The following is a 13,846-nucleotide window of genomic DNA, read 5'->3' as shown; positions in this document are numbered from 1 at the left end:
GTTCAGTAAATTTCATCTGTCACCTGTGATCATCTGAAATAGCTGGTGGTTCACTCTTTTGATAAAATCAGTTAGGAGGAAAAATGTTTTTCTGTATCTCAACTCCTTATCATGTGTGCAGTACACTCAGTCTTAAGTAAATCTGTTTCCATATTTGATAGCTGAGAAGATATCAGGAATGAGAGTACTTGCAGGTGCTTTCCCAGCATCAGTTTTCCCAGTTGCTGATTGAAACACTTATCCTTCTGATTCTCTCTGATCTTCTAAAATAAGATTTTTCTGAACTATTGTAATTGGGGTTTTTTCTTGTAACTGAAGGTTTTTCTCTTTATTTTTTAAGTTCATCTGAAAGCCCCAGAAAAGTTAACTATTACTGGGAACAACTCTACAAGCATCCAACTGCGTTGGTTTATAAATGGCAGCTTTGCTGAGACCAGGCTTCTGTGTCAAATTGAAATAAGCAGTAGTCACTCTGAGAGAAAACTGGTAAGCATTGCCTTGAAAAGATAATTTTTTTTAACAAATGCTAAACTTTTTCACTGAGCTAATCACATTTCAAATTTATTTCTCACTAAGAGCTTCATTCTGATGGTCTTATTAAGTCATTAACATAGTAATGACTAGAAGTCATTTACTAAAGTAAGAAAAATTCCTAGTCCTCTCTGTTATTGCCTGTTTTGGTTGCTTGGGGCTTTTTTTTGTTTTGAACACTAGAGAAAAGCCAAATTATGCACCATGTTATTTGGTACTTGAAAGGGGTGCATAGTGCTTTATGCTGATCTTTTAGGTAACAGTCCATGGGCTTTGTCCTTCCTGGTGCAAGCTGTATTAACACACTCTTGTTCCAGGATGCGTTACTGCCCTGCAGACTGACCCACACTGGCTGTTTCAGATCTTGAATGCTGCAGCTGAATTTCTCCCTGTATTTTTTCCCCTCAGAGAACAGTTCGTTTGTTTGCTGCCAGCAGTTGACATGCATGTGGCCACAATAGGCAGCTGCTGAACCTGCTCTTATGTCAGTGATGCAGAGGCAGGGCAGGGAAAGATTCTCCCATGGGATGTGTGAGTAGGTAAACCCCAGTTTACCTGGAGTAACTTCTGCAGCATGAAGTTAGTGTGGGGTGACCTGTCTCACTGGGGAAGCGTAATGAGAAGTGCATTTTCAGCTGGCCTGAGATTTACCCCCAGTTTCTTTGTGTGTACTTACCTCTGACCATTTCAAGTAGGCACATAGTGAATTCTCAGGTAGGTCTTGGTGCACAGAGCCTGATTTTTTAATTTGAGCACATTAACCTCAGAGGCTTCTTTTTGCAATGCTAGTTTGATTTTTAGCAGTATTCTGTCATCCTCTGCACTTAGTTGCCAGCTGGGCACAGCTGTTGAGCATATCCTTGTATATCATAAATCAAGGCACTGAAATGACGCAGCTAAGACTGAAGATAATCATTATGTACATGCCTCCAAAATAAGAGAGTGCACACTCTTATAAAAAAGATTATTTTTTAAATACTTTCAGAGCACTTAATAAGTGCAGAAGCCTTTAGCTTTTATATTTTGTCTCTAATAACATGGGTTAAGTAATACCAGAGATTAGGTACTACAAAAGGAACTCAGATATTTTTGTAATATGCAGCTCAAAATCTGGGGCCTGGACTCATTTGTGAATTCTGCTACTGTATCAATCATCTGGGATAGTGGAAAAGGGTCAGGACTTACACTTCCACGGCAGTTTGATTCCCTTCACCTGTATCAGAGCCCTCACCCTCGAATATTTTGTATGCAGCAAACAGCTTGGCAAAAGCTTTTATAGCTTTGTTATATGGTTGCTGCTTGCTTAATAAAAAAACTCCAGGAGTTCCCTGTCACAAAAGTAGCTGTGAAATTGCTATGGGGTTTTACATGGCGTTTTGAGGATGTTTTCAGAAGCATTTCCATCTGCATGAGAGATTGTTGGCTTTTCTAGTATTTTTCAAGTTGTTATTTGGATTTTCTATTATTTTTCAAGTTGTCATTTGGCTTTAGAAATGCAAAATTAGTTGCATCTTAAAGTCACTTGGAGTCCAGTTTTTGGCAGCTGCGATGCACATGTGTTATAATTAGAATCAGTAAAAAATATTCCTGGGCTTAGGATTTCTTTAATTGTGAAATTGAAATGGCTCTCTAGACTCACACTACTTTAAGAATAATAGGAGAGACTAGTCCTGTCATCGGAACTGTGAACTGAGATTGCCCGGGTAGGACCTGGATAATGTCTTCTGAAGGAAAAATGAAGGCAACAGACTGCATGATGAACATCCTGCTCAAGCAGACTGTCTTTAGTGAACTTCTGTGCATGTCTGACAGGAAAAAGGCCTTTGTCCCCACAAGATGTGCGTGTGTTCAGTGGGAGTGTGGGTTCTGAACACCAGAATTCTGGCCTGCCCCGTGTGAGCAGTTTTGATGCAAATGGGAGAGAGGGGGACTGAACGGGATAGATGGGTAACAACCACCTGCTGCTGTGTGCAGAGGTGAAGAATGGTCCATGTTGCTGCTCCTTTTTGCACGTTACTGTATGCTTCAATTACTGTATAGAACTTTATTTTGGTGGATCTCTGAAGTTTTTGTTCACGGTGACTGCATTTTTTTCCCACTATTTTCTTCATAGGGCTTGACTGCAGCTGTACTGTCAGTATTTTTGGGGGACAAAAACCCTCGCTTTTTTTAGGTGTTGACTAGCTGTGTAATTTAGGAGAAAAAAATACAGGCATCATGTCAATTTCTGTAAATTTTGAACAGCACAATGTCTCCGTGCCTGGGCGGAAATCTTCAACTTACACAGCTCAGCTGAATGCATTGCGCCCTGACACCAAATACCAGCTCCGGGTGCGCTGCTCGGCCGCTGACCACTTCTGGAGGTGGAGTGACTGGAGCAGGGCGGTGGAGCAGACCACATCAGAAGCCCGTAAGTTCCTCTCACTCTTGATGATAAAATGTTGAACTTGGGAAGATACGTATTTTAAAATTGGTCATCTAAAAAAACCTAGCTTTTCAATAGATGGTAAATTGTCTGCTGTGCTACTGGGGAAAAGTACTACCACTCTTATTTTTTTATTTAGCTCCTACAAGAGGACCGGATATCTGGAGAGAGAGAAGTCCTTCTGGTGAAAGCGTAATAGTCTTCTGGAAGGTAGATAGCTTTTTGTAAAGTTACATTGCGTAATATTTTATGTGTTCTATTTACTTTTGTGCATTTATAAATATATATAGACGTTTATAAATTAGTAAAGTTTATAGTCAATAAACCAGATTTTCTTAACTTTTTGTAGAACCATCTATTGAGACAAATATTATTCCCCAAATAAGAACGTTGTTAAAGTTTTAGAATTAAAATATTGCTCTGAGAAGCATTTCACATGAAGAATTAAATGTTTAATGCATCTGAGTTGAAAATTAAAAACTTAGGAATTTACATGTTAATTCTCAAATTACACATGAGTTACTTTTTTGCCCTATAATCTTACACAGTCATCAGACTAGATCAGGAACAGTAAATTCATATTATCCTATGTCATCTTCTGTATATCGCATTTTGGTTTTAATGCACTCTTTGTCTGTTCATAGCCCTTATCCCTTTCTGAAACCAATGGAAAAATAGTGTCTCATGAAGTGTCCTGCCACCTGCTAGAGAGACTACTGGAGCATAAAGTAGTCTCTGAACCCTCAAACAGTACTGAGATAAAACTTGGAAAAAGTGACTGTGTAATTAGTGTTGTAGCCAGAAACCATGCGGGCTCATCTCCCCCTTCAAGGATAACAAGCGTGGAACTTCCAAGTGGTGAGTGCTCCCAGCTGAGAATTAAACACCTTCAAAGCTTGGGCAATATCTAGGAGAGTTTGTTTATTGAAAAATAATGCTTTGTTTGTTTGCATTTATTTCCCCACACAAATCTGCTGGGTGGGGGGACAAATGCTTTCCTTTTGGAGTAGTGTCTCACCAATTAATTGTGCTCTTTACATAAAATAAAGATGATAAGGTGCAGTCTTTACAGCTATTTGCACTTTTCAAAAGCATTGGTGTGGATCCCTGATATTTAGGGAGCTCAGTGTATTCCTGTGTAGTTCTTGTTGAGACACTGAGAGGTGTTACATGCTAAAGAGATTCAGAAGTTTTGGAGGTGTTGTGTGACTTTTTAAGGCGAGAATTGTCAGTTCAATGCCTGAGAGCTCTGTAGGAGAGTATTAATTGGGCTGGTTGGTAAAATGTTGGCATCCTTGTGCTAGGAAAGCCAGTATTTGAAAAGGAGGTAGGGCTTTAGCTTCCCAATTAAAACACTGCTGCTCTTGCTGAGGGCTTTGTAAACAGAAATAGCTGAGCCTGATAATGGTTTTCTGCTCTTAACACTGAACTTGCAGAGTAGATAATATTGCAGAGCAGTTATTGCGAGCCCACGCTTCCCTGCACACCAGACCTTTAGCTCCATATCTGGCTGATGCTCGGCAGGGAGAGCAGATTCACACAGCAAGGCCCTGTCTCCACTTGTTTGCCAGGAGCATTCATGGGTCTGCTTCTCCTTGCCCACCTGGGAAACAGGTGTCACAGTTGGTTCTCTGGCAACTCAGGTTCTGTTAAGACTTGGCCATCTCTTACAGGAGGAAATGTGTTCTGGCTGATTCACAGTGAGATACAAAACAAGTTTGTTTCTGTGTAAAGCAAAGCCATGTGAAATACAATGTTCCTTGTGCTCCTCCAAAACAAAGAAACAGAATAGGTCAGGTTGGAAGGGCCCACAGTCCAACCTCCTCACCCAAGCAGGGCCATCTCAGAGCACAGGGCGCGGGATTGTGTCCGTATGGTGCTTGGGTATCTCCAATAAGGCAGACTCCACAACCTCTCTGGGCAATCTGTTTCAGTGCCTGGTCACTGCGCAGGAAAGTTCTTCCTCATGTTTGTGATCCTGTGCATCAGTTTCTGTCGTATTGCTTATTGCACTACCAATCAGAGCCTGGTTCCTCCTCTGTCCCCTCCCTGCATGCTTTGACAGACGCTGATGAGGTCCCCTCCCGGCTCTTGTTGAGGCTGAACAGGCTCAGCTCCCTCAGCCTGCCCTGGTAAGAGAGATGCTCCACTCCCTTAAGCATCTTTGTTGCCCTCCACTGGACCCATGCCAGGAATTCCATGTCTCTATTGTCCTGAGGAGCCCAGAACTGAGCACAGCACTGATGCTAATACCTGGTAGTATATTCTTAGTCTGCCCATTGGAAGGAAAAGTAACTGTATGGGACAGTTGATTTTAAATGCTTTTATAGCTCTCCTTCAGCAGAGAAAGAGTCAGGATCTGGAAGTCAAAGAGGTCTATAATAGGTTTGTGGTGTGGTAGAGCTGATGGCAGCTAGAGCTTTGCATTCATTTATAGCTTTCTCTTAGATGTCTGAGGCTCCCTTTGGTGCTACCCAACTTGTACTCATTAAAGATTTGCTCCCGAGTTGGTATAGGAATTGAGTCACTGACTGGAGCCATACAAGATGACTCATTCAAAGAACTGGATGACATTTTTGCCCAGACATCTTTTCTGGCTGCTTCCTGTGTGTGCAGTCTGTAAGTGCTTTTAATGTCAATAAGAGAGCAGAGGGTCTGAAGCTGGAGTTATGAAAACTGAAAACACAAACAAAGGATACACTGCCATAATTAATTTGTCACTGTCTTTGAACAGTGCTCAACAGAGAGTTGAGGCTGATCCAGGCTCCCCTAACACAGTAGTGTTCTAGTGCTAGTAGTTATTTGTTCTTCTAGTCTAAGTTGCAGCTGTAAATACACCAAAATGAGCAGTACTGCCCATGGTGAATTTCTAGTCATCTAGCTCAGAAAATAAGGTGGAGTGTGGTGTATTTAAATGTTTTTTAGACAGCATGTGATTACTGACAGTAAAAAACTCTTTTCTGTAAATAGAAGAATTAAAGTCTGCTAATTAGAAATATGATCTTTTCCAGCATTACAGAAATATAGTTTCACTGGATGCATAGTAGTTTTTCTGGGGAAATTATCAAGGCCCTTGTGGAGTTGATTTGCTTTTATTATTCATACGTCTTTTTCTTGCTATGAGCAAGCTACAAAACAATTATACACTTAACTGCGTGCTAAGATTATTTAGAAATAGACAGTCCTTTGACATTTGCAGCACATCTGTGAGAGTAAAGTTTTCATAGCACTAATTCTTGAAAACTGTCCTTGCCCTTCAGCCTTCCCTAGTTTATGGCTTTAATAAAATGAAATAATAGACTCAGTGGGGAGCATGAATGAGAACACTGAAAAAGGAAAACTGAAACCCTGAGATTGTTTTTGCAGATCTGTCATGGGGCCACCCCTTTTGTGGTGGCCTTTGGAAACCATCCCTTAGCTCTGCGGGGTCCCGTGTGATGGACAGCCATGGAAGGCAGCTGCAGGAATCAGAAGCTGTTCCCAGATTTGATCACTTCACAAGGGCAGCTAGATCTTTGATAATCAGAAACAAGAAAAACAGACTATAGGCAAAGCTTTTTTTTTTTTCCTTTCTTGTATAATTTACCCTTGGTAGACTGAGGCCTCCACAAAGTTCACCAGGGACATGATTATTGCTGTTGATTCTTCATGAAAAATGGTTGTCTGTGGCTGGGCAGGTGACAGCAAGACACTTTGAAAGAAACACAAAGCAAACCATTTGATGAAATGACAGCAGGAATTTATGGCTGGAGGCTCCTGCCAGATTGGTGTCAATTCATATTTGAACCTGACATCTGCTGTAAATCCTTACCTTGAAAAAGTGCTTTTTAAGCCAGTACTGAGCTGCTGCATTTCTCTTCATTGCACTTAAGACTGGCTGAGGGATTTGCTGGAGGCTATGTCTGATTGTGAGCACTCCAGAAAGCTCAGCTGAATGTACTTCTTCGAATTCTGAGTTCACTCATGCCTCTCGTTCCTAGAAATGACTGCCCCTAGAAATGACTGTCGTTTATAAAGCCATTGTGCTGTGGCTGGAAGGCTTTCTTTCATCTTGGGCTTTAGATAAGTGTCTGCTCTTTGATGGATTTTTGTGTCATCTTTGTTGCAGACAATGTCACAACAGATCAGGCTGTGGCAATGGGCAATGGAATTAATATTTCTTGGGATTCTTACCCCAACATGACGTGTGGCTACATAGTAAAATGGTGTCATTCATCTGGGTCTGAACCCTGTAGTGTGGACTGGCAGAAGTTTCCTTCAAATACAACAAATGCAGTGATAAAATCTGGTAAGTCAGAATACTTTCTTGTGAGTCTTTCTGGTTGAGACCCTGAGCAGCAAGTGGAATGAGAGCAGCATGAAGCTATAGGTTGCAGATTGTTTGATTCCTGTGTACTTCTGTAAATAAATGAATTTCTTCTTGGTACTGTGTTTATTTTAATTTCTTACACATTCTTGCCAAATCCAAATATCAGTCTTGATTTAACTTTTATTATCCTGTGTTTATTAACTGTTTTGAAATTACCTCTTCTAGCTGTACGCCAAAATTTCCTAACTCAGCCTAATGCATAATGGTTAATCTAGGGTTAGGGGTTTTATTTGGATTCCAAGCATAAACAGTGCTGCTCAGGATGGGAGAAGACTAATCCATTGTTTTTACATGAGGCAAATTTTTTTAAGTGTGACCTCCATGTGTTGGCTTGCTGTCAACTATTGAAATTTCCTGGAACAGGGCACATTCCAGGTCTCTAGATGCTGGTGGGCAGATCAGGGAAATGAAATTCAGCTGTGGTGGGACTAGTAGCAGCAGAAGAGGAAAGAGAGAACCCATTAAAGATGTGGGATATTTTTCTCTGCTTTCTGTAAGGATATATATTTGCCTTTTAGAAGAATTTAGTATTAAAGTCTCCATTGAAGGAAACAACTTGGAGCTGTGTACATAGGAAAGTTGAGGGGGATTGAGACCTGGAAGAATGGGGGCAATATGTTTTACTGTCTGTAATTACAACACTGTCCGTGTCCGTGTTGTTTCTGTTTGTGCTAGCTAGAGATTTCTTTTTTTTAAGCAGACAATACAGTGTCTGTGATGCACTGCTTTACTCCTGAGCTCTTCACTGGGATGCTTCTTGCAGCATGTGATTCTTTTATGAGTTATCCAACTGCTCGGGCTGGGCTTAAGCTGGCAAATCCACCTCTGCTCTTAGTCCTGCTAGGAGAATCCCTCAGGCTGGACCTGAACTCTTGCAAAAACCAGTTGACTTCTGTGTAGTTTCACAGTGGTATCTTGTTTAGAAAAAGTCTTAAAAGCAGTGTACAGCCCCAACTTGACAAAATCCCAGAAAGTGGTAAATTATTTACACATTATAGCATCAAATATCTGTGCTCCCACCAAAGACATGGGAAGCATAAGTATGATGACTATCTGTGTTTTTTAAAGTCAGTTCAGGACTGAAGTTCATTGCTGAGTTGTTTCACTGTCACTTCTGAGAGTTTTCTGCATATCTTTTGTACTGTTACTCCAGTAAGCCTGGTTATTTCCAAATGCATTTGTATTTCTGAAGAGGCAGGATCTACATGGCTGCTGTGGGAGGAAAGGAAGGGGGTTATTTCTGGTAACTTCAATTTGTGTTTCCCCATGGAAAGGGCAATTTATGCAATTTGAGTAGCTTGTTTTGAATCTTCTCTGTTTAGTACTAAGCTTTCTCTGGGAGCTAGGTTTGGTTACTGCTTCTAAACCACATCTGATGGCATAGCTTTTGTAGAAATTACAAGCAGGAATGCTATTTACTAAATTTTATTTATTAAAATAAATAAATTTTAATTTATTAAAATACTTTGTAATTTTTTAATATGTATTTATATATCTGCATCACGTGAAATCTAAAAGCATTGTTTTTCTGAAGTGAAATATTCTTACAGCAGTTTTCTCTTGCAGCTCTCTTCAAACCTGGCGTGAGATACAACTTTTCTCTGTATGGCTGCAAATCCACGGGATATCAATTGCTGAAAAACATAACTGGCTATATGAAAGAGCTGCGTAAGTGCACTTTTATCACTCAGGATCTCTGAAAAGTGAACTTAGTCTGTGTCTGTTTTTTAGCTCAGTGTTGGTAGGAGGCTGAGACCAGAACCTCCATGCAGTACTGCTGACTTCTGTTTGTTCTCTGTGTATAACTGTAACACATTTCTCCAGCCACTTGCAGTTCCAAGCGTATGCAATAACCCTGTGTTCTCCAGCTTGTGTGGTGGCACAGTGTCACAGCAATTCAGTCATAATTTGAACCAGATGGCTGTGGTCCCTTCTACACAAGAAGAGGCAACTTTTCTGATTCATCAAGTCCAACTTCTGAGCACATTTAGTATAGCTCAAAAAATGTAAAAAGTATCCATAACATTTCTGTGTTGAAATGAAACCACTTCATAGATCCAAACTAGATCCTAGAGCACAACCACTTTGAGAATTGTATTCTGTCCCACACCAGCCCTGTCTGGGTAACTGGGGTTTGACCCAGTGCTGAGCTTTGCTGGCCTGAAGATGCATTAGTGTCTGAATGCTTTCTGTTCCCAGGTGTTTGGACATGACTTTAGCCTTTAACACCATAGCTGTATTGTATTGTAACTACAGCACCGATTTCACTTTGAAGTTTAATGTGTTTTCTGCTAAAATAGTTTGCCTAGAAAACTGAACTGCTGACATAATCTGAGTCCTTGGAAATGGTGTTGTTTACTTCATTGCTAAGGTTGAAGGTGAGGTTAAGGCAATTTTACCAGAAACTCAATTGTCAGCCATTTGTATTTCTCCAAAAATTCTGAAAGGTTTCCCAGAAGAGTTTTCCATGTGTGTTATGAACAGATCAAACAGAAGCTTTCAAGATATAAAGACTTTGAGGGACTAATAATGCGTTGAGCATGCAGAGAAAACTTATTAGGAACTGAGAAATGCACAAGAGCATAGATTCATTCGAAACTTCAGATTTGCCTTTGGACAGATAACCATCAAGAGAAAAATGGATGCATTCTTAAACATGAGTTTAGCCATGGTGGTTTAAAGCCAAGTGTCCTGACATTATACATGGCTGTATACATTATCTGCTGTAACACTTTCAGTAGGCCTCAGGTATTGGAATAATAATATATAATACATAATAACTTGTGTAAACTGCTAAGAGTGGTTCTGGTAAAATTGTGTAGTTTGTTTTTGTTTTTTTTTTTTAAGACAGGCTATGAGTTAAAGTGTGTAAAAGCTAACATCTATCCTCTGATAGTTTATACAATCTTTAGGGTTTTGTTGCAGGAAGAAGGGAATGGGTCTGTAAGACGACTGACCGCAGAGAATTTTTTCCTCTAGCACGGCTTAGTATATAATACTGCAGTAATGATTAACAATCAGTCCAACATTGCTGTATTTTTATAGACTCCTGCTAAGTCTTTCACATGTACTTTTACAGTGAGGAGTCTTGAGGAAAAGGTTGGAAAATGCTAGCTCCAAAATAAAACTGATTTAAATACTTACATGGTTTCAGCATTTTGTAATAAGGTAATTTCTTACTTTTTTTTTCCTTCATAACTCTCTCGACAGCTCCAAAAACTGCACCAAATTTTATTGTTGAAGAAACTTCTTCAGATTCTATCTTGGTAAAGTGGGAAGACATTCCTATTGAAGAATGCCGAGGATTTCTAAAAGGATATCTTCTTTCCTTTGCAAAAGGTGAAAAAGATACTTTAAAGCCTAGACTTTCAGAATCAGGTAAGTTAATTGTGTAGATTGCAACTTCCTTGCTTACATCATTCCTTTTTATTTTTTAATAATTTAAGTTCACTTTAATACAAAAGATGCTTTAATAATAATTCGGTTGCATTACTCACTGTTATAATTTGCTCCTGATATGTGACAAAGGCATTTAAAATGCCTTTGTGTGATTAGCCCAGTTGTTTTCTAATATAAAGCAAAAGTTGGAGAAAATCTTGTCTCACTGAGGCCATAAAGTAATGCAGTGACTAAGTGGCAATGTGTCATGCTGTCCTGTGCTCAGATACCCTGGGGAGATGAGGTGGGGAGGTTACAAGGCTATATTTAATAGGTTTAAATAAATTTAACATTCTTCCAGTGCCTGTCCTGTCAGGACTGAAGCCTGACTGGCATTCATAAGAGGACACTCAGGAGGGTAAGGAGATGTAGTCAATCTGCAGCAGCAGCAGCACCACCCTCCTGTGCTGCTTGGTGCTGTGTAAGCCAGCAGCATTGCTAGGGTTCTTTATTTCAGTTTTCTTTACACAGACTGTTCTTCTGGTTTCATCTCCTCACTTCAAGACAGTTTTGCTAAAGCTGAGGTTGTCTTTTTGAATCCTTTCTTATGAAGTTATGCTTTTCTTACTGCTTCCAAACAATCAGGGAATCCAGAACTTAAAGTTAACAATATCACTGACTTAACAAAGAAGTCTATGAAAATACTTGATCTTCAAGGCAAAACGAGTTACCAGCTGGAACTACAAGCCTACACTGCTGGTGGATTGAGCCCTCCAAACAGCCTCTATGTGGTGACAAAGGAAGACTGTAAGTTGATTATCCCTGTCTTTAGCACATGGGCTGTACAATGTATATAAAGCTGAGCTTATTTTGTTGGTTTATTCTGGTCCTGTAGGTTTGGGTGTGCAGTCTAATTTTTATCTTTATTTAGTTGGTTATTTATAAATGCAAAAATGCAGTTCAGAGTGAGGGAAAGATCCTTTTCTATTATAGCTACTTCATAGTTCATAGTAATGTATGCATAAAAAATAACTTCTAACCTACTACTAAATATAGTAGAGTCTGAGCTTAGTTTTCTCAGACAGCCAGTTGTTTTTGTCAGGTTTCCCATTATGAATATCTGCTAATACATGGTGGGAAGAAAGACATTGTGGAAATATTTATCAGTTTTAAAGTTGAAAACAGTTTTGAATTCAGTTTTACTGATCCATTAACAGAAGTAAACCCAAAAATACAATTACAAGAAAGAGATGGACTTTAGAAAATAAGAAAAAAAGTGTTTCCTATGAAGGACTAAACACTGGGGTGCAACATTAAAATCAAGCTTGAAGCATTTAATATCAATGGAAGAAGGCGGTAGAGATCTATTGGAGCTAAAGCTCAGGGACTGGAAGCATTGTAAAACATATAAAAGACAATGCTGTTTATGCAATTAGTTGTTGGCCTGGAAGAGCCATTACCAGAAACTTGGCCAGCTCAGGTAGCATGAAAATGCAATGCTCAGGTAGCATGAAAATGCAATGCAAGTGCTTAATAAGAGCAGAATCACTGTATCAATGAGTCTTGTGCTGCACATGGAGCTTGCTGTAATTAAACAGAGAGAAATACCTGCTGATTCTTGTAGTTATCACTGAATCTGTGAATTCCAGCAAAGGGGAAGGGTGATGGTGTAGGTCACTGTTTGCAGATCACTGCACTAGCTGAGTTTAATGGAATGATCTTTTAATTGGGGGAATATTAGAAAAGCCATAAAACTTACTGATTATATTGGATATATATTTACTGCCTCCTCTTTTTCTTATCCCCCAGCTGTAGGATTAATCATTGCAATTCTCATCCCCGTTGCAGTGGTGGTGCTGCTTGGAGTGTTGGCCAGCATCTTCTGCTACCGAAAGAGGGAATGGTAACTGCCTGCCTCGGGTTCTCATCTTTTCCTGGAAGTGTTTGCTTCAGTGCTAGGGTTTTCCATGATTTTAGTTACTCCCTGTTTTCTCTATATACCCAAAGATGTTAGTGGGCTTTGCTCAAAGGTGGGTGGCAAAAATACCATGTGGAAAGTGAGGGAGAAACTGAGTTGGAGAGAGGTCAGAGGGAGGAATGCAAAAAGCTTTTGCAGGAGCCTCTGTTCCAGTGAGCACCGTTTATAAACAGTTCCCAAATGGAAATAAGCTGGCGACATACTGTAATTTGTGTGCCCTCTACAAACAAAGATAGGCATATCATCTTCAGCTTTTAGTAAATGTGGCATATTAAATTCCCAGCTTAAAAAAAAAAGGGGGTTGCTGTTTTTTCCATTATACTCAGTGAAAGTTTAACACACTAAATCTTTGCACCAGATGTCTTCAGTATTCTGAGTTAAAGGGAAGTGTCCTGACTCCTTTTGTGTATTCACAATCTGTTTCAGGCCTTGCTATCTTTATAATAGTTTATTCTTTCTCTTTAAAGGATTAAAGAAACATTTTATCCAGAAATCCCAAATCCTGAGAACAGTAAGGCACTGCAGTTTCAGAGGAACATCTGTGAGGTAACCCTTATTTTAAATCTAGTATTTTAAGCTTCTAAAAGATAAAACCAGTTAAAGAATTCTTTTGCAAACTTTGACTCATCTGTTCCAATTGTAGGAAAAAACTCAGTGGCAGGGGGAAACAAGCCAATTTACTGAGTAACTTTTGTCAGGTGGTATCTAGAGCTTTGTTGCTGTTAATGTAGTTAATTGCAATGTTTGAGCTAGGAAAGGATTGTTGCATTTCTCTTCTTCCAGCTAATGAGAAGTGTCAGTACCTGATAAGAATACAAGAGTAACACAGGCATCTTAGTTGAAGAATTAGAAGAAGCAGGAAGTATGGAGATCTGCCATATCCCATTATCCCAGTAGATACATTAGCTGAGATGAGCAGAGTATTTAAACAGCCTACAGAAATGGGTTGTACAAAGACAAGATTTGGAGAAAGTTCTTAAAAATATGCTGCAAGATCTCAAGTCTCTTTAATTTGCATAAAATACTTCTAACATTTACAGGAATGTGATCCAGAAAATTATAAGCACTTCTTTCTTTTTAATGTATCATACTAGTGGCCATGGGATGGAGTACAATCCACAAGCCACCAAACTGCTGTAATTTCAGCAACTTGTTGCTTTCAGGT

General features: G+C 39.6%; 1 protein-coding gene across 4 annotated transcripts in view; it reads left to right on the top strand.

Annotated features, from left to right (window-relative positions):
* The window catches only part of LOC135459460 (leukemia inhibitory factor receptor-like), a 53,308-nt gene that overhangs the window by 32,039 nt on the left and 7,423 nt on the right, over positions 1-13,846 (top strand). For 3 of the 4 annotated variants that reach the window (XM_064735540.1, XM_064735541.1, XM_064735542.1), the window contains exons 10-19: positions 341-486; positions 2,776-2,941; positions 3,096-3,166; positions 3,601-3,814; positions 7,065-7,244; positions 8,892-8,993; positions 10,536-10,703; positions 11,349-11,510; positions 12,513-12,606; positions 13,149-13,227. In XM_064735540.1, coding sequence (XP_064591610.1) covers positions 341-486; positions 2,776-2,941; positions 3,096-3,166; positions 3,601-3,814; positions 7,065-7,244; positions 8,892-8,993; positions 10,536-10,703; positions 11,349-11,510; positions 12,513-12,606; positions 13,149-13,227 — 1,382 coding nt within the window. The remainder of the gene's footprint in view (positions 1-340; positions 487-2,775; positions 2,942-3,095; positions 3,167-3,600; positions 3,815-7,064; positions 7,245-8,891; positions 8,994-10,535; positions 10,704-11,348; positions 11,511-12,512; positions 12,607-13,148; positions 13,228-13,846) is intronic. The other variant, XM_064735543.1, reaches the window with a different exon arrangement.

The sequence above is a fragment of the Zonotrichia leucophrys genome, chromosome Z (genome assembly GCF_028769735.1).
Source record: "Zonotrichia leucophrys gambelii isolate GWCS_2022_RI chromosome Z, RI_Zleu_2.0, whole genome shotgun sequence".
Classification (NCBI taxonomy): Eukaryota; Metazoa; Chordata; class Aves; order Passeriformes; family Passerellidae; genus Zonotrichia; species Zonotrichia leucophrys.
Note: the sequence above shows the minus strand (reverse complement) of the source record. Positions and strands in the feature narration are given on the sequence as shown.